The following is a 26,057-nucleotide window of genomic DNA, read 5'->3' on the forward strand; positions in this document are numbered from 1 at the left end:
CAATATGTTTTTATTATTATCTATAATAAAATGTGATCCATTACTATATAAATTTTGAATCTTTCAATCTAGGAAATCTATTTTTTAAGGACTTTATTTGTTACCTGTTTGTCTCTTATCAACTTCCATCTCATCAACATTCTATTCTGAGCATTGCACTTACTAACCCAAAATGAAACCTGTGTGTTTCATAAATGTAGGTTGGCTTTTGTCATATATGTATATATATGATAGAGAGGAGAGAGCGAGAGAGGGAGAGAGAAGCAAGAGCCTGGAACATAATAAGTAATAAATGCTTGTTGTTATTACTATTCCAAAGAATGTCCATAAAATTTAAAGTATTCAAACACTTTTATAAAAGGTAAATTATTTTTAATTTTATTGTTACAAATTGATACATTGTTTTGAAAAATAGAGAGAAATTGGCATGTAGCAAATAGCTCAAATATAAGTCAAGAAAATATTAGACCAAGATAGATTTGAACTCTAACTTTTCAAAAGGTCTTCCAAAACTGTTTATCTATTTTTATTTATTTTAAACAATTAAAATAAGTATCTCATTGAGCATCTATTAGTATGCCTGGCACAATGATAAATACTTTAAGGAAAAATATAAGAAGCATATCACATTGTCCTTGTCCATGGTAGTTTATAATCTAGCTATTTGTGATTATATAGACACATTTTTAAAATTCTGGGACCTAACACCTTTAAGTAAAATCATCTCTGAAAGTAATCACTTTAGAAGGTTATATGATTATTTCAAAAAGTCCTAAAACATTTTTTGCATCTTTTCCTTTGGGATTGTCTTTGGGGTCATTATACAAATCATTTAAGAAAGGCAGACTCATTACTTTCATTTTAGTTTAGAATGCTGCTCTATCCTCCTTCTGTACCTAGTTTAGTCTCTGTAATTAATCACTGGGTTTGTTGCTCACAGACTTCATTATTTTAAGATCTCAAATTCACCCTAAAAGACAAGTCTCACTATTCTTGATTCCCTTCAAAAGCGCGTCCTGCAGCATTACTCGACAAGACTTTCGCATCAGCTTTGCACCTCCCCCAGCATCCCGCTCGGAGCTTAAGCACAGCAGGAATGCAATACGCATCCCATGTTGAATTGACAGCACATTAGCTGTTCAGCAGCTGGAGACATCAGGGTGGCCTGAGGATAGAGGCGAGGAAGGGTTCCAGATGGGGCTTGAGGGGGATTCCTTTCCATTCTGCTATTTCAGTGTTTTCTTTCATTACTCCTTAGGCGTCTGGCTTTGACAATGAAGGACAGAAAGGTCTGCCTGAAGCCGGCAGCAGATTTTCCCAATACTCCCTTCTAGCCCTGTGTTTTAAAAAATATATAGTTAGTCGATTAAAAGATTCATGTCTATTTTATAAGTCCAATACTTTATATATATATTGGCTAAATACTCATAAATTTGGTGGATGATCAGGCTAAAGTAGAATTTCAGTTTCAACATACAGACAGAAAAACTATGCCCATATCCATTAATTCCAGGAGTCTTTCTACATTTCTATCCTCAATAACAATCACTGGGTTTCATACCACCTTTCAGAAAAAGACAACATGTTCGAATTCTACATGTTTTTGTGAATTATATTCATTTGGAAATTTCTAGCAGGGTCCTTCTAGCTCTACTCAATATTTTAACATAATGACAAGTATATGAAACCAGTTTTAAACGTAATGAGGCAAAGTATAATTCTTCAAAAAGTAACCAAAAACAGAATACAAATTAATTTGTCAGTATTTGTGCCTTGTTTTTAGACAAAGAAAGAACACAAAGGTTCCTGGTCACAGACCTTTTTGTTAAATGTATTTTTATAGCTTTCTCCATTTTACCTATGAAACAATGAATAAACCAATATTTTTGGATGATGAAAATGTCAGAAATCTGGGGTGTCTACAGGTTTCTGGGTAATCACAAATTTTTGTGAACATCAGTATGTTTGGGAGTACAAGGAATGTCTGGCTTTATTCTATAGAATAATGTTTTATTTGAAATTGCTAATGAATTTTAAGAATCCCTAGACAGTGTTTATTTAAAAAAAGCCATTTCTCACTTATCTGAACTATTTTAATCATCATCAAAGTACACTTTCCTCACCTTTTAATTATATTTCTTTTTTTTAAGTAATTTTATTTAATTAGTTAACTTATTTTTTGGCTGCGTTGGGTCTTCGTTGCTGTGTGCGGGCTTTCTCTAGTTGCGGTGAGCAGGGGCTACACTTCGTTGCGGTGCACAGGCTTCTCATTGTGGTGGCTTCTCTTGTTGTGCAGCACAGGCTCTAGGTGCGCAGGCTCAGTAGTTGCAGCACATGGGCCCTAGAGCGCGTGGGCTCAGTAGTTGTGGTGCACGGGCTTAGCTGCTCTGCGGCATGTGGGATCTTCCCAGACCAGGGATCAAACCTGTGTTCCCTGCATTGGCAGGAGGATTCTTAACCACCATGCCACCAGGGAAGTCCCTATATTTCTATTTAGTACTTTTTTTCCTAAGCATGAGACCTATAAAAAAAATCTTCCTGGATAAATATCCATACCTCCCAGAAGAAATGTTTGCCTAAATGATTTCTTGCCTACTTCTACAATCTAAATTAATTTACATTAGGAACATTGTCCTAAATGTTCAAAAATGAAGACTGTTCTAAATTCTACTGAAATGGATAAAGAAGTACAAAATGGATTAAAGACATAACAGCTCTGATTAGAGAAGAGCAGAAATTGTGGTTAGTTTCTAAAAGATGGAAAAGATTGACAGATGAGACAGAGAGAGAGAGAGAATGATTCAAAACAGAACAGTAATTCAAGGAGCCCCCAGAAAAATATCTTCAATAATAAAGTAATTGTAACAAACAGTATAATTTAGATATTGGAAGACCTTAGAGAAGGTGAAGGTCTATTATTCTTCTTTCAACAATAAAAAAGAGTTAATTAGAAACTCCTATAAAACCAAACATTGTACAAAGAAAATCCAACTATGAAACAAATTAAAGTATGGCCTGAGTTTGGACTATGGATGAAATCTAAGAGGAGAGAATCAATTTGACCTTGATGCTTGGAACGTTCTCAAGGGGCTCAGGTTTTGTAAAATAGGTTTATTTCTCTTTCTCTTGGTTCTGTAGTGAATAATGTTTAGAAAATAGTGATCAGGGTACCAGGATATTAGATTGGAAATTTTATTGGTGGCACAAGATACGATAGATATCAGGTATTAAAGCAAGACAGACACTCTGCAGAAGTTTCAAAGTAGTTGCCTAAGAGCCAGTCAGATGACTCACTTGACTCTACACTGGAAAATCTAGATCACAGAGACCAACGGGTCAGCTATTTTGTGAGTGAAGATAGTGTGGTTAAATTGGGATCAGACCACACTCTCAGTGTGTCTCCTTAAAGGAAAGATGAAAAGTCTTCTAGCCAGTTTTGAGCCTAATAGGAGAGAGGGAGCCAGCCTGGGCATATTTAAAATCAGGCTCAAGAGAAACACCAGGAAGGAAAATGAGACTCCCCCAAATAGTGTATATTCTATAGTGACCTGCTGAGAAAGTTGGGATCTGAGGGCAAAGCAGAGAAAAATTTTCAGAGAAAAATGCAACGCCTGTGGCATGAGAAATACAGACAAAAGTTTCCAGTGGCAGCCTCTGAAGAACTGTAAATACACTCATGAGGGTCTGCCAGGCCCAGAGAATGTGGTCTTCCTAATAGGGTGTCAATTAAGCAATACAAGTTTACTCCCTTTTCCACCTGCTCTCTTCTCTCTTTGAATCTGAAGAGGTCAGAAACCATGATCAGCAATATGGGAAGGGAAGGTTGGAAGCATAAGACAGAGAAAGAGAAAGATCAGACGGGCCTTCCCTGGTTTCCTGAATATTGAAACTGGAAAAAACGAGGTTTTCAGTTTGAAACATGTTCCAAGTCTTGATTTCACATGGAATTGAACACTTAATTACTGAATTGCCACTGTGTTTGCTTATACTGTGTTTGGTTATAAACCTTGATGATGTAAAAGTAGTTGTATACCTTAAAGAAACCAAGAGGTAGATGAGGGAGGAAAAGTAGAGGGAAATGGAGGAAGGCAATTCTTATTTTACAGAGAGTGGAATTAAGAGATACTGCCTCATATTGAGGGATTAAAAAACAAGTAGTTAAATATGAAATTCAAACTTGTAAAGATCGCCAGCAGAACAAGCAAAAATGTAATAAGTCAAATTTGTGAAAAGGAGATCGGGGCAAGGGGGAAGATGATGTGATTTAAATCCCTCAGCTTTCATAAAGGGTAATTACCACTTAAAATTGATAAAACAAGAAATAGAGAAATAAGACTTCAAAACATAAATGGCAAACAGGTTACCCCTGGAAGGGGATGGGTGTCAGAAATGGGCGGCTTTTACCTTTCATTTTGTATACTTCTACACTTTTTTTTTTTTTTTTTTTTTTGCGTTACGCGGGCCTCTCAATGCTGTGGCCTCTCCCGCCGCGGAGCACAGGCTCCGGACGCGCAGGCCCAGCGGCCATGGCTCACGGGCCCAGCCGCTCCGCGGCATGTGGGATCTTCCCGGACCGGGGCACGAACCCGTGTCCCCTGCATCGGCAGGCGGACTCTCAACCACTGCGCCACCAGGGAAGCCCACTTCTACACTTTTGAATTTGTATTACCATGTGCATGCATAAAGCTAACAATAAATAAAATGAGATTACAGGAGAACAGTAAGTTAATTAAAAAATTCCTACCTGGCTCTAATCCAGGGTTTGGTGTGCGTGTTGAGACCACTTCCCCAGCTGCCATGTTTGTCAGAAGACGGAGGCAAAAATCCCCTTTCCGGGGCCAGCTCCTCTGCAATTGCCCTGATGTGGTAGGGCTCAAATCCACAGCACCCACCTATGTACCTGACCCCCAGGTTGTAGGCCTCTCTGGCATATTTTTGAATATCCCATCTGGTTGCAACTCTGGGCTCCAGTGCTGTAATACAATAGTTATGGCACTTCTGTTACCATCTCTATATTCAAACAATTGATGCTCAAGGGGTATTTTCTTTTTTCAATGAAGAAACTATAAATTTTAGAGTGTGAGTTCCTCAGATAGCTAATTTTTGGTTAACACTGAAAGTCTTTGTCTTATACAGTCTCGTATCGTAAGTCTGTACTGTAGTTGTTCATTATAGCCATTTCCGTTTTGTCACAACAAGAAACCACAAGGTCTCTAATATGTGTCTGAGCTTACCGAAGGGATATTCAGGGAGATCCACAAACCCTCCTTTGCCACAGTCGGGCATGTGGAACCCCAGGGGCTGCACCATCAAGTGTGCTTTCAGCCCTGCAGCCCATAGGCTTTCCTTCATGAGTCTCATTGTCTTCAGGCTGGTGCAGGGCCCAAATCGGCAGTTCACACCAACGATTGAAGCCCCTATGCAAAGAAGTACATTTATTTACTTGTTTCAAAATTTATTTACTTGCTTATTTTTTAAAATTGAAGTATAGTTGATTTACAATGTTGCGTTAGTTTCAGATGTACAGTCAAGTGATTCAGTTATACGTATATACTTTTTCAGGTAATTTTTCATTATAGGTTATTACAAGATATTGAGTATAGTTCCCTGTGCTATACAGTAGGTCGTTGTTGTTTATCTATTTTATATATAGGAGTGTGTATCTTTTAATCCCAAACTCCTAATTTTCCCCTCCCCCCTCCCTGTTTCCCTTTGGGAACCGTAAGTTTGTTTTCTGTGTCTGTGAGTCTATTTCTGTTTGGTAAATAAGTTCATTTGTATCATTTTATTAGATTCCACATATAAGTGATATGATATTTGTCTTTCTCTGTCTGACTTCGTTTCTATACACTAACAACAAAACATCAGAAAAAGAAATTAAGGAAACAATTGCATTTACCATTGCATCAAAAAGAATAAAATACCTAGGAATAAACCCACCTAAGGAGCAAAAGACCTGTACTCCAAAAACTATAAGACACCGATGAAAGAAATTGAAGACAACACAAACAGATGGAAAGATATACAGTGTTCTTGGATTGGAAGAATCAATATTTTTAAATGACCATACTACCCAAGGCAATCTATAGATTCAGTGCAATCCCTACCAAATTACCAATGGCATTTTTCAGAGAACTAGAACAAATAATTTTAAAATTTGTATGAAAACACAAAAGACCCTGAATAGCCAAAACAATCTTGAGAAAGAGGAACAGAGTTGAAGGAATCTTGCTCCCTGACTTCAGACTATACCACAAAGCTACAGTCATAAAGACAGTATGGTACTGGCACAAAAACAGACACAGATATCTTTATTTTCTTTTTTAATCGGTGGAAGGTGTCTTAGAAATTAGCTGTCCCCCTCCACCTCCTAAGTTTTACAGATAAAGAGATAGATTCCGATTAATGTTTTTATTTCCGAACTGCTCTCCCAATGTTAAGAAACATTTCATAAACAATAACTGAACTGCTTATCATATCATGGGTCCACATTACCTGCCTTCGCCAGCTTCACAGCACATTCTCCAGGTGTTATACCATGCATGTCTCCCTCTGGGCCTATGCACATGGTGGCTGCCACAGGTTTTCTGGCTTCTTTTAAGACTTCCACAGCCCACACAGCTTCTTCAGCATGTTCAAAATACTAAGAGAAATTTCATGTTCTTCTATTGGTCCAAATATAAAGCAGATTTTGAGTGGTAGACCGCAAATGTTACAAAAACAGTTATAAAAATTACCAAATATATGTGATAAAATGTGCTAAGAAATGTGTCTCTATCAGACTGACTACAGAATACTTTTCTGAGTAAATATTTTAATTCCTTTAACAATAACATATAGGTTTTCATTCAGATATCATACTAAAAAAAGGTTTTAAAGTAACTGAGTATTTAAAATCATACTTTTGAAGGAACAAAAGTTTTGCTAATAAATTTTGGACTCATTTTTTATGGAACTTGGGTGATCTCTGCATAATTCAGAGATCATAATTGGTGATCTCTGAATAATTGTTTATCATGCTTTACAATTCAAAATACTTTTATATTCACTTCTAGTTCGATATTCTAAAGTGCTCCATAAAGTAAGAAGGGAAATATGATTAATTCCCCAGATGAGAACATCGAGGCATAGAGAAGGGAGATGTAGCTACTGAGTGTCTTTGCCAATGGTAGACAGGACACCTTGTCTGGTAAACCCAGGCCATTTGCAGGGGTGCTTCCCAGGAAACCCCATAAGTGCCACAATTGAAAAGCTGAACTTAATTTAAGTAAGTGGAGAAAAGCTAGCAGAAATCTCCCTGTTTCTTCCTTTTTGACTTAGATTCTGCAGAAGCAGTGTGTGAGGAATGGCAGAGAAAGTCAAAAGAGAGGTTCTTAAAAAACAAACTTGTGTTCTCATCCATCTGGAGAACATATAGGGCAGAGTTTGTGTTCATTTCTGTAGATTATTTTTTCCTGGTGGGTTAGCCAGGCTTGGGTAGCCCTAAGCCTTGGGAAGGTTGACGTAGCAAGGTTTTCAGTAAGTTCAGTAGGGCGATTGGGGAACTAGCAGTTGGGAGGCTATTGTCCTTGTTGGGGGTGAAGAGCTGGGTTGAGGCCTTGACTCTAGTTGGTAGCAATCATGATGGGAAATAGGGAGATGGGAGAAAGAGGATATTCCGGGCCTTCATATCCAGTCAGTGACAACGCTTATTGATTCTAACTTCAAAATATTGCTCAGATGTTATAGCTTTAGTGAAAGCAGAGAGATGGGAGTGAGCAAGGCAGGGATGGAGGAGAGCAAGGAAACTACTACTTGGCACTAAGTGTTAATGGTGAGGCCTGAGCAGCCGCCTACCCTCTAGGCTTTACTCCCGGACAGCCTCTATCCTCCCCTCCCACAGCCCCTTCCAGCCCTGCCCCTTTAATGTTAGGCTTACCTCTGCAATCAGGAAGTCCACATTTTTCCTGGTAAAAACCTCTAGCTGTTGTCGAAAAAGTTTTTTAATTCTAGCTTCATCCTTGTGGTGTTTGTACAATGATGTCTGGCAGATCCCCCCTGCTACCAAAGCATCACCTTTGTTGGCTACTTCTCTGGCAAGGTCACAGGCAGCGGTGTTTACAGCTTCCCACTGAGGTTAGACAGCAAGAGTACACATGGTGAGCCTGGCATTTTAAAGGTGAGCTCTAATAGATATCAAAGGGGGCGATGAGCAAGTAGCATAAGCACAAGTCACTGGTTTAAACTGCAATTCGAGAAGACCAGCAGAGTTGGGTATCATCTCTACTCCCAGTGAGCTTGTATGTTCATATTGTACTTACCACACTGGATTTTAGTAAATGCTCATTTGTTTGTCTCCCATACTTGACTGTGAGCCACTTCAGAATAGTGTCTTTGCCTTTGTATCATCTTTGTATCTAGCATAGAGAATGGACTATAACAGGTACTCAATAAATGTTGGTTGGTTGAATGAATAAATGGGCATTAACGTTGACAAGTATTAATACTTTATATTTGCAGAATATCTCACAATACTTCCACATCCTTACCCACTTTTCTCAACAACCCTATGCATGTAAGTAAGCATCAGTTATCTCCATTTGGCAGAGTAAACCAGTTCTCCATGTCTTTAAGTGTCTAACACAAAGTCACACAACCAATAGGTGGCAAAGTTGGGTATAAAACCCAATTCTCCTCATTCCTAGGCTAGTGCTGTGTTCCCTAGGACCGCCCTGTCTCAACATGGACAAGTCAGAAGAGAAGGATGTGAAATGAGAAGGTAACAAGAGCATCTATAAAGTGTTCTTTCCCTACAAAAACATATCACAGAAGGATGGTCATGCCCTTCTAATGGCATATTTTCTCCCAGTCCCACCGCCTCCCCTAGATAAAGAGACAGAAAATGCTTATTTATTTAGTACCTATATGTTTACATCATGATTAATTACTGGATAGGTATTTTATGTGGAGGAAAAAAATTTTTATTATTTTTTTAAAAAATATTTTATTATTTTTTGTAATAAAGTGTAGTAACACATCAGGTCAATTCCATGGATTCCCATCAAGAGGTTATTTTTATTATAGATGATCCCTCTCCCCGCCCCTCCCCACTCCCACCTGCCCCATTATCGTTTACCTGACTTTCCATTTTGTCCTCACTGGCAGAAAAGGTGAAAGTCTGCATGACATTTGATCCCGCTCTCAAGAATTCCATGTGAAGTTGACGAACTACAAAGGAGTTGTTTTTTCCATTGAAATTAAAAAAGTAAAAATCACAGAAGCTATCATTTTCAGTGGCAGCTCATCCATTCACATCTCTTTCAATCATACACAATTTCAAACCTGGTACTTATAAAGAAATTCAGATTCAGGTCAGCAGAATTTAGGGGCAAGGCAGAGCCCATACCAAATGGGGGCTGTTTAGAGTAGCCTCATGTTGACCTGCCAGTGGGCCCCATGGCCTGCTGCAGTCACATGCAGACACTAAGGCCCAGTTGGCCAACTGTCCCTTGGTCTCTTGGTCTAGAGAGGGTTTATTCATTTGCCAGTGTCATGAAGGATGTAGCTCGTCTACTTACAGTCAGCACTGGGGGGCCCTCAAAGCAGGATGAGGGAATTCTCACAGTGGGCAGAATGCATATGGGTGGCGCCCCTATCAAGTGTATTCAATAGCAAGCAGCTGGGGAAACGCAGTCAGGGAGTTTTCCTTGGCCCATCAGAAACTCCTTCCTCTCTCTCCCTTCATCTCCTCCCCAACTCAGTCTTTATCCTTGCTATTTCAACACTTTCTTCCTGGTTGAGCAAAGAAGATTTTCTAAAATTAAGAATGAATTCTTCTTGGGTCAGATGAAATCTTCCTGCTAACACCAGAAAGACAAAACTCTGTCCTACCATATAACTCTGGGTGTCTGATGAAACAGTAATCATGGCCATTGGGTACTTATATGGGCATTTCATGTGGGTTAGTTCACAAGTCCTCACAGCCAGTCCATGTCATGCCCCCATGTGACAGATGAAGAAACTGATCCTCAGAGGTCAAATGACTTGTTCAAGGTCACTCAGCTGGTCAGTAGAAGGACCTAGACATGACCCCATGTTTGTCTGACACACTGTGTATATATGAATAAAATCAGAGTGAATCAAAAGTTCCATTCCCAACTTGTATCCCGTTTCACCCATATCTTCTTTGGCTTTATTTCCCACTTTCATTTAGAACAGCAAATTTATATTTGCTATATATATCTATATTTGCAAATCTATATTTGCTATTTGTCTATATTCTGTTAAGCTGGTGGTTACCATTAATCGTCCCTACCAAATGTACTGTTTTAATATCGTATGCAAATTAGCCAGAAGGATGAATCTGAAGCAATAACAGTTTTACTATGTTAAGGAAACTCTTGAATATACAAGGTAAGTATTCATGGAACAAATATTGGTATGTATATTTTAGCACTCCCTGAATATGAAGATGCAAGTGTGTGTGTGTGTGTTTGTGTGTGTGTGTGTGTGTGTGTGTGTGTGTGTGTGTGTGTGTGTGTGTGTGTAGAGGAGGGAGGGAAGGAGAGAGAAGCCCTTTCTTCAGCTCGTGTACTGCCACTGTCTCCACATCTTGGCAGTTTGGGCAAGTGAAACAGTCCCTAGAAAATGCTCACGGAACTTCCCTGGTGGTGCAGTGGTTAAGAATCCATCTGCCAATGCAGGGGTCACAGGTTCAATCCCTGGTCTGGGAAGATCCCACATGCCGAGGAGCAACGAAGCCCATGAGCCACAACTACTGAGCCCACGAGCCACAACTACTGAGCCTGCATGCCACAACTACTGAAGCCTGTGCGCCTAGAGCCCGTGCTCTGCAACAAGAGAAGCCACCACAATGAGAAGCCCGCTCACCACAACAAAGAGTAGCCCCCGCTCACCGCAACTAGAGAAAGCCCGCACACAGCAATGAAGACCCAGTGCAGACAAAAATAAATAAATAACTAAAATAAATAAATTTATTTTAAAAAGAAAGAAAATGCTCGCTTTTATTTATCTTCTCTCAGTCAGATTTAAGCAAAATGTCACCCAGATAAACACTCAGGGGTGATGCTGGCACCGACCTGCATTTGGATGTTCTACTACGGCTTCTGAAGTCCAGAGCCCGGCCTTCACGTAGCCCCTCTTCTCCAGAGTTATGAGAAAGCTGCCGTCTCCAACCACAACCTCCCCACTATCCAGACGTTCCAAAATGCCCTGAAGAAGAGAAAGAAAAATCACCTAAGACCCCTCTTTTTTTTTTTTCCTAAAAGCAGTCTCTAATTTTAGGAAAGGTGGTACAATGCTCTCACAGCTCCAGTTCTGTTGAAATCATCCATGCCTAATAGTATTTCAGAAAGATTGAGAATACTCTATTATTGGACAATCCAGGTACTTGTTTTGTGCAAAGTTCTGTGACTATTTTTTCTCAAATACAATTTAATCTGAGTCAAATTGTAGTTAAAGTGCTGATGCCACAATGGTTATTTTGGTTTTTCAAGATGTTTGTGGCAGACACTGCTAGCCACCTAATGTGCATTTTTTTCTCCTCTTCTTTGCTAATATATTTTGTTTGGGGAGACAATGTCCCCAACTTAAAAAAAAAAAAATCCTCAGGCTCCTTTGCTGAGTGGGGTGGCCATGTGACACAGTGGTGGCCAATGGGAAATAAGTGAAAGTCTGCTGAAGATTTCTAGAAAAGTTTTGCTTTCCTGATACAGATGCCCACTCCCTTCCCTCTTGTCCCTTTTTCTCTGTCCTGTCTGGAATGTCAGCTTAAGCCCTGGAGGTATAGCCATCATCTTGCAGCCATGCCACTGAAAGCCACACGCAGGCTGATACCCGCAGCCTGGTGTCTTAATGACATCTTGGAGTAGCTGCAGACGCCGTGGACGGTGACCGTCCGCTAGACCTCTCGTTAGGTGAGAAAAATAAACCTCTTTTGTGTGTGAACCACTGGACATAATCCTATTGGACACAACATTTTATAATTATACCCTACATTTTCCAGCATGTTCACGGACACGTTATCATTTGGTACTCTTAACAACTTTGGGAGCTAGGCAAGGCGGATAGTTTTTATTCCCACTTTATAGATGAGGAAACTGAGGTTCAGAGAGGCTAAGTGAATTGCTCAAGATCATAGAGCTCAGTAAGTGAAAAAGCAGACATCAGACCTTCTAAATTCCTAACCTAGTCTCTATTTACCACCTTTCGAGTCAGCCCACCCATAATCTGAATATTAGGTTGCATCCAGAGCAGTTATCCAAAGCTATGGTTTCCATTGTCTACAAAGTGCTTCCCCAGATACCTGAATGGCTCGCCCTCTGATTTTCTTCAGGTCTTTGGTCAAGTGTCATTTTTTCAGAAAGAACTTCCCTGCGATTTATAAAAACTGCAAACACCCCCATGGGGATCCCTATCCCTCTTGTATAGACTGCATTCGTTGAAGATACAGCCTTTTGTTGAAAATACCAGCCAGTTCCTCTCAGCCCTGCCTACAGCTGGACACAGAGCAGTGCATGAATGGGGGAGGAAAGGTTCCCACTGCCCCTTCTAACCAGTCATATCTGCAGCCCAGGAAGGTACATTGGAAGTGGTTGCCCTGAGGCTAAGTACCAGGCCACTATCTCTACCACATCTCCATTTTCCTGTGGAGGGAAGTGGAATGGAGCCCAGCTCTGTTAACCAGAGCTGTAAGATGCTTGAGGCTCTGTCACCTCATACAGCACCTAACAAAGAGTAGGCCCTTAATAAAATATGCCAAGAGTTAGCAGACAGACAGGACTGTTTTGAAAATGGCACAAACCTCACATATGCTATAAACTTGGTCCTGACAAGGAGGAAAGAGATGATACTCTTTAATAGAAAATTAGCTAGGATTTTAAGAAAATGACAGTGCAAATTTTGACTGTTGCCTTCATGATAGCAAGTAAATGTAAGGCATTTTGGTCTGTTATCTAGATGTTTGTCCAACATTTAAAATTTTGCCAGTTTTCTAAACAGCCATTAGCAAAATAAACTATCAATATTTGAATTCAGAGCATCTTTTAGCCCCTCCTTCACCGCTAGACTTACCACCTCAGTTAACTGCTATACCTGTATGATCTAAAGCCAGCTCTAGAATGACAGGACTGTGTAAAATAAAGAGCACTGGAAATTATTCGCAGTATATTTATATTTTCATTCCATCTTCCCTTTCAGTGTGGCAGTGACTCTGCCTTGGATCTGATGGTGATCTCTGAGAGGCGTTTATGCCCTCTTTTTGCAATTAACAGTATCTAGACCTCTTGGATTTAAGATCTGGCTTCAGGGCACCTCTATTCATACACAGAGGAGTAGACCAACTTCACCCTATGGCAGGAAGCTGCCAGAGGTCCATCTGCCTGAACTTGCCACCAGGACTGCTCTTTTGGATTAAAGAAGCAATTGGAAGTGTCCTCTGTAGCAGTTAAATGAATTCTTAAAATGCACCTGTTAGCTGAGCACAGAGGTGAGGTTAGCTCTGCCCCACTAACGTCTTAACTCCCAGGTACACATTAACATGGATTCTCATATGATAATCTTGGTGTTGCAAAGAGCAGAGGCCAGGAAAAATAGAACAGGGAGAGCATATTTTTAAAAAACCTTAAAAAAAAATGAACTGTAAAAGTGAACATAGTATTAGAGAAAGTTCAGAGAAAGAAGTCAACACAATGTTCTTTGCTTCTTTTTTTTTCTATCATGCTCATTTGCCTCAATGCCCATGTTTTACCTTTATAATCAGAAAAACATAACCAGAATATGTTTTTTTGTTAAGTTTTTTAAACGTATATTCCACATCTTATGGAACTACTACCATTACTGTGTCCTTCCTTGCAGCGTGTGTATAAATATTTTTATGTAGTTGGGATCAGTCTGTGATATATCTCCTTTTGTAACTTAACATTGCAAAGCACTTTGCCTGTTCCCATACTTAGCTTTTTAATTGGCTGCCTAATAACTTATTAAATGGATGCACTTTATTTACGGAGCCCACTATTGCAGGGCATCTTGGTTGTTCCTATCTTTTTAGTATTACTAAGTAAAACGGTGGTGCACATCCCCCCTTCCTTCCCCACCCTCTCTTCTGAATTAGGGAGCACAGATGGGTTGCCTCGAGGAGTTTGGAGATGTCCCGCGTCCAAGTTCATGCCCTTTTCCTAATTTTGTTTTGTCACGCCTTCTCCCCACCACACACACATCCAGCGTAAAAATGGGAGAACAGGGCGACAGCTGGCGAGCAGATCGGGAAAGGGGAGCCCAGAGACTCGGACTACGGAGTGAGATGAGGCGGAGGCCCCACCCCTGGCTCCGCGAACCCCACCCTCCATCCCCGCCGCGGGTCTAGGGGTGTCCATGCCCGGGACCGGTTTCAGGCCAGTCCGAGGCTTGGGAGACCAGGCAACGGCCCTTCCCAAACACACGAGGGGCACGAGCACTGGGGCCATTGAGTCGAAGAGCTGTAGGTGCGGGCGGGCGGAGGGCAGGAAATGTGAGCGCGGCCTGAGTCCGATGGCTGGACTTCAAACCCCTGCTCCACCTGAACTAGATCGGTGACCCTGAGCTAGGGTCTCGGACTCTGAGCCTACAGTTTCCTCACCTGTAAAATGGGAATAAACGTGAAGAGGAGATAATTTGCATGAAGCACTCGCGCAGTGCAGGGCAGCGAGTCAAGGCTCCATAAATGCTACCCAATATTGTTATCTCATCCTGACACCTAGGCACTACAGTCGTCCGAGCGACTCGCGAGCGCGTAAACCGAGGCTCAGAGCCGTCCAGGTGCCTCGCCCAGACCGCAGAGCTTGATTAGGGGCTGAGGTGAAGCCCCGCGGCCAGGAGGGCTGAGTACCTCCCGGTTTCCCCGAAACTCACCTTCTTGGCTCCGGGGCTTCCGGCCATCGCCATCGCGCAGCGGCTGTGGCGGGCGCTGAGTGGCGGGCAGCTCACGGAGCCAGAAGCCCGCCCCTCGCCGGGGGGAGGGTCCCACCGCCTCCCACCTCCCCTGATGTCTGCTGGCTTGGGAGTAGGTACCTGCGCCCTCGCCCTATGGTCTCGACCTCGGCATGTTCTGCCTGGGCGCGCGGCGGCTGCGGGGCTTCCCGCTGCGGGGCTCTCCCGGCCGCCTACTTTACGTCTGCGGCCGCGAAGGGTGAGTGGGGCCGGGTCTGCGCGGAGGCCCGCGGCTGGGCAGCTGCGGGGTGCGAGCGCAGGGCTGAGGCGGTCTCCGGGTTAGGGGTGCTTCCGACCCCGAGAAGTGGGCATTCGGCTTTCTTCTCGAATTATGGGTGTTCTTTTCTACGCACAACCGTTCAAAGTGAGAATATCAAAGGGTTCCTGGTGCAAAGACTCTCCTATCCCCATTCCCTTCCCCAGTCAACTGTTAGCAGCGTCTTCTGTATGGGGAGGCAAACGCAGGTGTATATATGGTCTTCTTTGACTTACTTATACCTTGCTTTTTACAATGCGTCTTGGAGAAGCTCATGATCTAGCTAGGAAGACAGACATGCAAATCAATATATAAAGCCACCGAGCAATATTTATAATTAGAGAAGCAGGTACACGGTGAGAGGACGTTGAGCGAGGAAGAGCGTTGTACTCCATCTAGCTCTCTTCAGCCTGGAAAACATTGGAGGGAGGAGGTGATCCAAGATTTATAGATAATGGACTTCATGATTATTATGGGTTTTTTTATGGAATAAAATGTTTATCAGTGTGTTTTTAAAGTAGACTGAGAAAAATTATTCTCTAGATTTCTTTGAGAAAAGTCATCTGTTCAATTCTTTAGCTCTATTAAGTATCTACAGTGGGTCAGAATTAGGGGAATGGGGTTCAAATGCCTCCTCCTCCCTCCCCCAGCCAGGTTGCCTAAGTCAGATTGAGGCTCCCAAAGGATTGTCAGCACATGTAACTCTCCCAGGCACTAGATGTTAAGTACTTAAATAAGGAGAATCACACTAGTCAGAAAAAAACCCACAAAAACTATAACTATCATAGCCTAGTAAAGCTACTATTAAAAACAATGTCTTCCAGAGAAGAAAACCCACCCTCACGTGCAGAAACAAGATGGAAAGACAGGGCAGAAACAGTGATAATTGGAGGTGGCTGCGTTGGTGTGAGTCTGGCTTATCACTTGGCCAAAGCAGGCATGAAAGATGTGGTCCTCCTGGAGAAATCGGAGCTCACTGCTGGATCTACCTGGCACGCAGTAAGAAAACGATCTCAACACCGTCATATGCACTGAACGGTCACTTGTGCAATTGATTTTTTTTCCCATTCACAGCTCCCCACTGAGAGCTCTTTAGAGCAAGTTCCCTTTCCGTAGCGTTGGAAGGTGCAATTGCAGTTTAGCTGGTATACTTTAAGTGGGTGATCAACATGTATGACGTTGGTAATCATGAGAAGATCATCTTGAACATATGACTCTGGATTCAAATCCTGACTCTGTCATTTTCCACTTCTGGCAACTTACTTAAGTTTCTAGTTCCTGATGTGTAAAATGGGAATATTAATAGTACCTACCTAATAGGGTTGTGATGAAGATTGAATTAATATGTGTAAAGTTATTATGGTAAGTGGTTAGTAAATGTTAGCTTTTGTACCAAAGGATAGTGGCTGGGCGATCCTGAATACAGGCCTGAGACCTTTACCTATATCCCCTCACCTGGCTTTAGTGATCCTTTTATGTTTATTGATTTATGATTTTAAGTTAGTGCTGTGAGACAGCAGCTTGGCTTCATGAGGACTTAACTATGAGGGCTGAGAACGTGCAACACAGCTTTCATGTTGTATTAAATGAAACACACGACCAAGTCAATCTCGCCTATTTAATGGTATGCATAATTGTTCCAGTGCTGTATAATAATTGGGCTTACATCGAAAGCTGCTCAGGTAAATGAGGTGATTGACACTGCTTTCATACTGCCAAACCAATTATTTCTGAAGTCAGCTAAGATGGGAGAGGAAGATTTTATGACTGCAGGTGCCATTTTTGTTTGGAGGAAGAGTTGGGATGAACAACGAGGTCCTACTGTATAGCACAGGGAACTATATTCAGTATCCTGTAATAAACCATAATGGAAACGAATATGAAAAACAATATATATATATGTATAACAGAATCATTTTGCTGTATACCAGAAGCTAACATAACATTGTAAATCAACTATGCTTCAATTTAAAAACAAGTTGGGCAGTGTTAGCTTCTGCTCGTCATCCCTTTCCATCATTAGCTTTCCACTACTGAGACAAGAGGGAACCCTGCTTTTAGGGGCCTTTTGACACCCAGAACGTGCTCACGGTAAGGGATAGAGTTGGATCTCCTGCCTCCAGCTGAGCTTCAGAGAGATTGATGCCCAGACTTAAGCCCAGTTCACCCCAGAGTCCCTGTGGTCACATAGTCAGACCACACCCACCAATTGGATGGAGACTTCTAGAAAAACAGCATCAAGCCCTGCTTCTCTTCTTTCTTCTCCTGCCAGCCCTCTCACATCTCAGTCTGGGAGGGAGGCCCAGCTACCTGGTCCTCGCTGAGTGTCTTTTCTGAGTCTCCATAGGCACATTTGTCTCTTGTGTCAGCAGTTCTCCCTCAGCTTGCTTCCTGCTACCTGGAGAGAGGGGCCCAGGAAGCCACTGACCCTTCTGGCTCTTCTCCCCTCCCTGAACTAGACTTTCTATGCAGATTTCCTTTTATCATGGAATAGAAAGCCTGCATTTCTGCCACAGCTCTCCTATGACTTCTTTTTGGTGGACATTCGGTCAGTCTTTCAACAAATATTTATGAAGAGCCTATATTGTGTCAGGCCAGCACTGTTCTAGGAGGTGAGGACACAGCAGTGTGCAAAACAAAGCCCCTGCCCTCATGGAGCCACATTCTGGTGGGGCAGATGGAAGAAAACACAAATGATGCTCTAGAGTAATCGGTGCCAGCAGAGTGGAGCGGGGTGAAGGGATGAAGAATGATGGGGGTGGAGGAGCCTGGAGGCTACTTCGAAAAGGTGACGCTTGAGCAGAGACTGGGCAGGAGTGAGGGAGCAAGGGGGCCATGAGGCTCTCCAGGGAAGAGCATGTAAGCAGAGGGAAATTTTGCCGAATGGGAATCTCCTGAGAGGGAGGGCTTACGCCCTTTTAACACTTCCGGATTATTAAGGAGGGTGTACACTTTAATATTTTAATTACTTTTTTGTTCATTTATGGTGGATTGACTTGATGTAACCTCCAATTTAGTTACTAGAGTAACTAGAATCCCTGAATATTACTTCTTAAACATCCTATGAATAATAATAATAACAATAAAGCAACATATCCTTAGCTTAAGATCTTTTAAGAAAAGTGGGCAAAGTTTTTAAGATGATGGCTTCTTCTTAAAAGTTAACTGTGCAAACTAATTTCCCCTTAAGCAGAGAGATACCAGAATGAGTGGAAAAGGCATTTTTCTGCTTTGTGAACGAAGTAGTAGGCTCTGGTTCACAAAATAAGATTCATGCAGGGTGAGTTCAAGATGGAGTCAGGTATCAGAAGCCAGGTTATTTGGGCCCCTACAAATAAAGGAAAAGAAAACTGGATTGCCCTAGGAAGCTGATTAGAGGATTTCTTGCAAACAAGGGGGTCTCCCACCAAAGAGCATCCTGAAGAGCTGCCACAGATTAGAATTTTTTTGAGCTATAATTGACATAATAGTTTCAGGTGAAGAACATAATGATTTGATACTTGTATATATTGCAAAAGGATCACAATAAATCTGGTTAACATCCATTACCACACGTAGATACAAAATTTTTTTCTTGTGATGAGAAGTTTTAAGATGTACTCTCTTAGCGACTTTCAAATATACAATACAGTATTGTTAACTGTAGTCACCATGCTGTACGTTCCATCCCCAGGACTTCTTTATCTTATAACTGGAAGTTTGTGCCTTTCGACCCCCTCCACCCATTTCACCCCCTCACCACCCCTGCCTCTAGCAACCATCGATCTGTTCTCTGTATCTCTGAGTTCCATTGTTTTGTTTGTTTGTTTTTAGATTCCTCACGTAAATGAGATCATATGGTATTTGGTATTTATAGTTCTTTGTCTTGTTTTATTTAGCATAATGCTGTCAAATTCCGTCCATGTTGTTGCAAATGACAGAATTTCCTTCTTTTTTATGGCTGAGTAATATTCCATTATATATATATACATGTCACATTTTCTTCATTCATTTTTTAACAGAGAAATTTTGGAGCAGATATGAGAATGTGGACGTTTTGGGGGGCCAACTGAAGGCGTAGACTACAGAAATAAAGGCAGTCTCACTGGAGAATAACATGTGCTCAAGGCTAAACATTTCTGGGACATGCAGGAATCAGATGCGCTGGGGAGGAGGGCACAGCTTGCAATGTGAATATTCAAAATGGAATCACAAGTCCAACAGTCTTGAGGTTTTGCTGGATTTTAACGAGACTGTTTTGTCAGCCCCAATAATACTGCTAATATAGAACATTTCTTGTAGGATGGAAGGAAAGGGGAGAGAATGGACAAAGAAGCAGTTTTGGCATATGGGGTCCCCAGGAGAGGTTGCCCTTGGGAATGGTGTCAAAGTGGTTGTTTTGGAGGGCTGAGGACTAAACATGCAAGATTATGTATTTGGGGTGTAGGAAGATAATGTTAGACCTTTCTGTTTATTTTATTTTATTTTTTTATTAATTTTTTTTTTTTGCGGTATGCGGGCCTCTCACTGTTGTGGCCTCTCCCGTTGCGGAGCACAGGCTCCGGACACACAGGCTCAGCGGCCATGGCTCATGGGCCCAGCCGCTCCGCGGCATGTGGGATCCTCCTGGACTGGAGCACGAACCCGTGTCCGCTGCATCGGCTGGCGGACTCTCAACTACTGCGCCACCAGGGAAACCCTCTGTTTATTTTTATCTAAAAATATAAGAAAGACATTAGCTTTACTAATCTTTATAAATAGCCCTCACCTTTGATGTGGGTGACATATTGTGTATGATACCAATGTTGCCTAAGGGAGAGGTTGGTGCTCCACAATGGGAGTGTCCCCATTCTTTCTTTTGTCTTGATCTGTCATGACATATTGCAGATCACATGCTATAGGATATCAATGTTAAGATCGATTTTATAGAAACAAGGCTTTAAATAATATTATTTGTGATGAAAGGGAGAGGGAATGACCTTGAGAGTGTTGTACTACACAGAGGTTTGTTGGTTATCCCGGAACAATAATCAAAAGAGTTGTAAAAAAAATTTTTCTTTTACAAAAAGACAAGTGTCCCCAGTTTGGTGATCTTTGTAGTGATGGAAGTGGCTGCCAGTCATTCTATGTAGTAGATACATACAAAACAATAGATGTAGTTTATTCCTTCGAAGTCAAGGTGATGCTCACAATAAGTGAAAAATAATTTTTGGAAAATAGTCCTGTTGGAAAGAAACCATTTTGAGAAGGGGTGTTTGGAAATGTTGGTATCATTTTTAGATTTTTCTGGCCAAAATGTTATGTATCACCTAGAAAAAACTCTCATACATGCAAGAGATAAATTTAAAGTTAAGTTTAAACCCATTTAACATTTTCCCAAATGAGGAGTTTCAGTGGGTTTGCACCCATTTTTTAAAATGTAAAATGCAATACCTCCCAATTAACTTATAACAGCTGATGGACAAGAGAACGTGAAACATTAATAGTCAAATTTCAGTAAAAACCTTTTGGTAGGTGGTGATGGGTATGGAAGAAGTGGCATCAAGATACAGAGAGTACAGCCAAGAGGGGGCACTTCTCCCACTTACATCTTTGTATCACTGACAGATAGCTTCTTCAGCTATCACAGCCATTCAAACCATCACAAAAGAAAACACACCAAGAAATTAGACCTTCAAATCGCTGTTTTACCAACATTAATCTGACATATATATTTTAGTAATATAAAATATTACATAGCCCTTGCTAAAATATTAATAAGCTTAATATTCAAAAGCTTTTCTACACAATAAATTTTTAAAATTCAGAAACCTTTCTGCACAATCAATAAAGTAATAATTATTTACAACATTTAATTCATTTCCAGTTGTTTTTGTGTGTTTTATGAGCTCTGCTAATATAGTAATACATATTTATACGTCATGTGGGAATAAAGAAATACACATATTTTAGTGGGTATGCTCAAATATTTTTATTGGATGCGAGTACCTGGAAGCACTGGGATATGGGAAGGCTTGAGGTCAGTCACTGGGCTTTTTGAGGCTGTAGAGGCTCATGACAGAGTGGGAAGGATTATTAAAGAGAGAGAGGACATCACTAGCTTTAGCACCCATGGATTATTTTTCTAACTGCATCATTCCTTTCATACTTATTGTTAGTGTGCTAGAAGGAAGAGCTTTCCACTCTCCCTACTTATTTATTGATTTATATCAACAAGGATTTATATATTCTTATTTTATTCAAAGAGTTATAATTCTTAATGATTATTCTTTTTTTTAAATTGAAGTATATTTGATTTACAACGTTGTGGTAATTTCTGCTATACAGCAAAGTGATTCAGTTATACATATTTATATTCTTTTTCATATTCTTTTCCATTATGGTTTATCTCAGGATATTGAATATAGTTCCCTGTGCTATACAATAGGACCTTGTTGTCTTAATGATTATTCTTGTCTGTGTTTCATCTTCCCTCTTTTATCTTCTCCACCAACTGTAATCATTTTCTTTCTGCAGATCAAAAGTAAGCCCCTGCCTGTCCTCCATGAAGCCTTCTGTGATCCTTCCAGCATCTCTTCTCTTCTCTTAGTTCCCTTAGTTCTTGTGTCTTTCTCTCTATGCTCTGGCACTTAATCATATGCTCTTGATTTCATTGTTTCATGTATGAAAGTTTCATGTCCCCAATCAGACTATAAAATCTTGAAGGGTAAGAACAGTGTTTTTCTTCTTCTTCAAACTTCCCACTTAAAATATCCTTGCTGGAGCCCAGAACGGAAAAACATTGTACCCTTCTTCCACCCCATGCCACAGGACTGACACACAAGTTAACAATAAATACCATGCAGGACATTACATTCAAATAACTCACAATAAAAGCACAGATACGGTTGACCCCAAATTTTGAACACATTAAAAGACAAAAACTGGTTGATAAAAAATGTAAGGAATACAAAAATTTTATATATATATATATATATATGTGTGTGTGTGTGTGTGTGTGTGTGTGTGTGTGTGTGTAATTTTATACCTGACAAAAAATTGAGTTCAGGATTTACTTCTGACTGTCCCGGCAGCAAGGAAACTAGGGTTGTATGAATTGTTCAGTAGAAATAGTTATAGCATTTCAGTAAGAAAGACCAATTTTTCCTTGACCAGAAATTCCTAGAAGAATTTATTCCCTAAAAAAAGGATATTGAGCTAAATGTTTTGAGTAAGAGCTTTACAAAACAAACTGATGTGACCCTTTCAGAAGAGAGATCATTAACTCATTCTATGAAAACAGCTTTCCAGGGTGGGGAAGAAGATTGATGTAGTGTAGATATATCATTTTCGGGTGGTCTGGCTCTACCTAGGTTAAACTTAGAGGATCTTGAGGAGTGAATGGTGAACAGAACCCTAGGCCCAGGCTTGTGAATATCCATTTTCTCAACTGACACGAGATATATCGAAAACAAAATTGAGTTCTCTAGAAGATGCCTGAAGACCAGAGATTCTCTATTATTGAACTAGAAAACTTCATATCACACTAGATACCAAGCATGTAAAGAAGGATGTGATATTTGGCTGAAAGTTAGGGAGCCTGACTCACAGTTGCCTCATTATGGGGCTGTGCTATGAGAGGACCTATGAACTTGGGCCAACATTTTTCTCAGAAAAGTAGCCAAATGCTTGAACAAGTACTTGATAGACCCCGAGGATTCTGGTCCATAAAGAATCTGGTCCATAAAGGATCTGATGAACTTTAATGGCGGATTTTTTTTTTAATTGAAGTACAGTTGATTTACAAAGTTGTGTTAGTTTCAGGCGTACAATGAAGTGATTCAGTCATACATATATGTTCTTTTTCAGATTCTTTTCTATTATAGGTTATTAACAAGACATTAAATATAGTTCCCTGTGCTACATAGTAGGTCTTCCTTGTTTATCTATCAATATTTTATATATAGTAGTATGTATCTGTTAATCCCAAATTCCCAATTTATCCCTCCCCTGGCTCTTTCCCCTTTGGTAACCATTAGTTTGTTTTCTATGTCTGTGAGTCTATGTCTGTTCTGTAAATAAGTTCATTTGTATCACTTTTTTTAGATTCTGCATATAAGTGATATCAGTAGAACCAAATGCCCAACACGAAGAACTTTATATATACTCCCAAACAGACTTTATTTTAAACAGATTGTATTCGGATGAGCTTTCCAGGATAAATTAGCTGCTGAATGGGGCCCCAGACACTTAACTGAGAGAACCTGCTTCATATCATTGCTTAGAATTCTTTGCCTGGATACTATATTGCATCCGCCAGAGTTGATAAAAAGGGGTTTGGCAGGTAATATTTAGATATTTTCCTGAGAGTGATTATTCAATATTTATTCAGGAAATGTTTGCGGTGTATAATCTATGTGCTCATTCATCAACTGGTTAAGCTATGACAAAGGTCTGTTCACCACTCAACAGGCTCTAATTCCTAGGAATGTTCCACTTCTTCAATTTTGGAAATTTCAAGAAAGAAAATAGGAGGGCCGCTCAATTCAAGGGAATGGTGGGGATCGAGACAAGGAAAACTTTTTGCTTGCTTGTTCATAGTCCTCCTTAAGGGAACACACGCTTTGTTGGTTTGAGTCCACATTGTATGCCGTCCCCCCATATTTTTCCTAATAGCGTACATTCCTAACCTAAGTGATTCCATCTCAGTCATCCCGTTTCTGAATCTGCAAACAATCCTTTCCCTAATAACTTTTAGGGACTTACTATATATGTTTGTTGGCTGGCTCTCACATTATTTATGTGGTTCAAGTGGGTTCTTATAACTGTCACGAGCCTTATGCAATGTGCATTCAAACTCGTGCTGATGTGTTCTCATCCCAGAGGACTGGCTGGTGCTTGTCAATTTCTTGCCAGTAATAAATTACTTCTTAACAGATAAACTGTCAACATTTTGAGAATGTTAATTTTTTTCGGTATTTCCTTTCCTCCCCACTTTTAAGGCAGGTTTAACAACTTACTTTCATCCTGGAATAAACTTAAAGAAAATACATTATGATAGCATCAAACTTTATGAGAAACTGGAAGAAGAAACCGGACAGGTAAATGCATTTAGCTTGAAATTGTCTGTTTAGGTCAGTTTCTCAGAGATACATAAGATTACTGAAGGATTTTGATATCATCATGTATCGCTGTGTGTAGTGACAGCCATGGCATGTGAAATGTGGTAGAAGATTCTGATGAGAGTTTAAGATGAGAACCTCTAGAACTTGCTTTTCAATCAATTTAATTTCTTGAAGTGTATTACCCATGTAATTACCTGCTCCTGATTTTTTATTTTATATTTATTTATTTATTTATTTTTAAAGAAGATGTTGGGGGTAGGAGTTTACTAATTTTATTTATTTATTTTTGCTGTGTTGGGTCTTCATTTCTGTGCGAGGGCTTTCTCTAGTTGTGGCAAGTGGGGGCCACTCTTCATCGCGGTGCGCGGGCCTCTCACTATCGCGGACTTTCTTGTTGCGGAGCACAGGCTCCAGACGCGCAGGCTCAGCAGTTGTGGCTCACGGGCCTAGTTGCTCCGTGGCATGTGGGATCCTCCCAGACCAGGGCTTGAATCCGTGTCCCCTGCATTAGCAGGCAGATTCTCGACCACTGCGCCACCACGGAAGCCCTCCTGAGTTTTGAAATGAGAAAAGAATAAAAAGCAGCTTTCAAAAATATCTTTAGTCAGCTTCTATATCTAGAAACTAAGATATCACAGCCTTTCTGCACTGGATTGCAAAGGATCTGACAACTGTACATGCCAGATTGTCACATGCCTTCGAAAAGTACTTCACTAAAAGCCCCTCACTTTTTTTTTAAAATGTTTGTTTGTTTGTTTATTTATTTATTTATGGCTGTGTTGTGTCTTAGTTTCTGTGCGAGGGTTTTCTCTAGTTGCGGCAAGTGGGGGCCACTCTTCATCACAGTGCACGGGCCTCTCACTATCGCAGCCTCTCTTGTTGCAGAGCACAGGCTCCAGACGTGCAGGCTCAGTAGTTGTGGCTCACGGGCCCAGTTGCTCGGCGGCATGTGGGATCTTCCCAGACCAGGGCTCGAACTCATATCCCCTGCATTGGCAGGCAGATTCTCAACCACTGTGCCACCAGGGAAGACCCCCTCACTTTTACTTTTCTCTCTTCTCATTTGTATTAGTACTTTCAAAATAAAGTGGCAGGCAAAGAGTATCCATAGACTAAGACTGAAGTCTGCTTAAAATTTTCATGCTATTTCCCCTGCCTAAAACCATCACATGGCTCCCCACAGTCTACAGGACAAAAGCCAAAGAAGACGGGCCTTCATTAGCTAAGCCCTGCCTGCCTTTCCAGTGTTTTCTCTTGCCACTCTTTGCTATGCTCAGTTGCTTCAGCTATGCTTAACTGCAAACAGTTCTAGAATGAGCTGGGCTGTCTGCCTGAGACAGCATTCCCTCTGGTCCCCATTTCAGCATTCACCTTCCACTCTTTCCCGGGGGGGGGGCGTCTCCTTTGAGAAGCCATCCTTGACTTTGTTCACCCAGCAGTCAGGTGGAGCTGAGGGCATATCTCTTGGTTCTAAGAACATGTGTACACATACCTCTTATATTACGAATCCCCCTCAATTGTGATTGTTGCTTTACTGATTGGTCTTTCCTACAGAGTCCGAGCAACTTGAAGATAATGACTGCATCTTTGATCACTGTCACGCAGGGCCTTGCTGAGTGCTTGGCCAACTAAAGGACTTCAGTAAATGCCAGGGCTTCCCTGGTGGCGCAGTGGTTGGGAGTCCGCCTGCCGATGCAGGGGACGCCGGTTCGTGCCCCGATCCGGGAGGATCCCGCATGCCGCGGAGGGGCTGG

General features: G+C 41.1%; 2 protein-coding genes across 3 annotated transcripts in view; one reads left to right on the forward strand and one right to left on the reverse strand.

Moving 5' to 3' along the window:
• Window positions 1-381: 381 nt before the first annotated feature.
• Window positions 382-14,928, reverse strand: BHMT2 (betaine--homocysteine S-methyltransferase 2). The gene is made up of 8 exons (XM_032629050.1): window positions 14,887-14,928; window positions 11,079-11,211; window positions 9,116-9,207; window positions 7,919-8,110; window positions 6,496-6,643; window positions 5,235-5,417; window positions 4,745-4,973; window positions 382-1,336 (listed from the first exon to the last, which is right to left on the reverse strand). Exons 1-8 carry the CDS (start codon window positions 14,917-14,919, stop codon window positions 1,255-1,257), a joined length of 1,092 nt encoding a protein of 363 aa, XP_032484941.1. The 5' UTR covers window positions 14,920-14,928; the 3' UTR covers window positions 382-1,254.
• A 108-nt stretch (window positions 14,929-15,036) lies between these two features.
• DMGDH (dimethylglycine dehydrogenase) overlaps window positions 15,037-26,057 on the forward strand; it is a 62,271-nt gene continuing 51,250 nt past the window's right edge. For both annotated transcript variants that reach the window (XM_032629048.1, XM_032629049.1), the window contains exons 1-3: window positions 15,037-15,163; window positions 16,045-16,219; window positions 24,181-24,279. In XM_032629048.1, the coding sequence (XP_032484939.1) occupies window positions 15,078-15,163; window positions 16,045-16,219; window positions 24,181-24,279 (360 nt within the window). In that variant the 5' untranslated portion in view covers window positions 15,037-15,077. The remainder of the gene's footprint in view (window positions 15,164-16,044; window positions 16,220-24,180; window positions 24,280-26,057) is intronic.

This window comes from Phocoena sinus, chromosome 3 (genome assembly GCF_008692025.1).
Source record: "Phocoena sinus isolate mPhoSin1 chromosome 3, mPhoSin1.pri, whole genome shotgun sequence".
NCBI lineage: Eukaryota > Metazoa > Chordata > Mammalia > Artiodactyla > Phocoenidae > Phocoena > Phocoena sinus.

Coding starts and splice junctions, on each gene's coding strand:
- BHMT2 (XM_032629050.1), bottom strand. CDS start 14,919: ATGGCGATGGCCGGAAGCCCCGGAGCCAAGAAG. Junction 11,212..14,886: donor GAAGCCCCGGAGCCAAGAAG/GTGAGTTTCGGG, acceptor TCTCTTCTTCAG/GGCATTTTGGAACGTCTGGA. Junction 4,974..5,234: donor TCTCCCTGAATATCCCTTCG/GTAAGCTCAGAC, acceptor ATTGTATTACAG/CACTGGAGCCCAGAGTTGCA.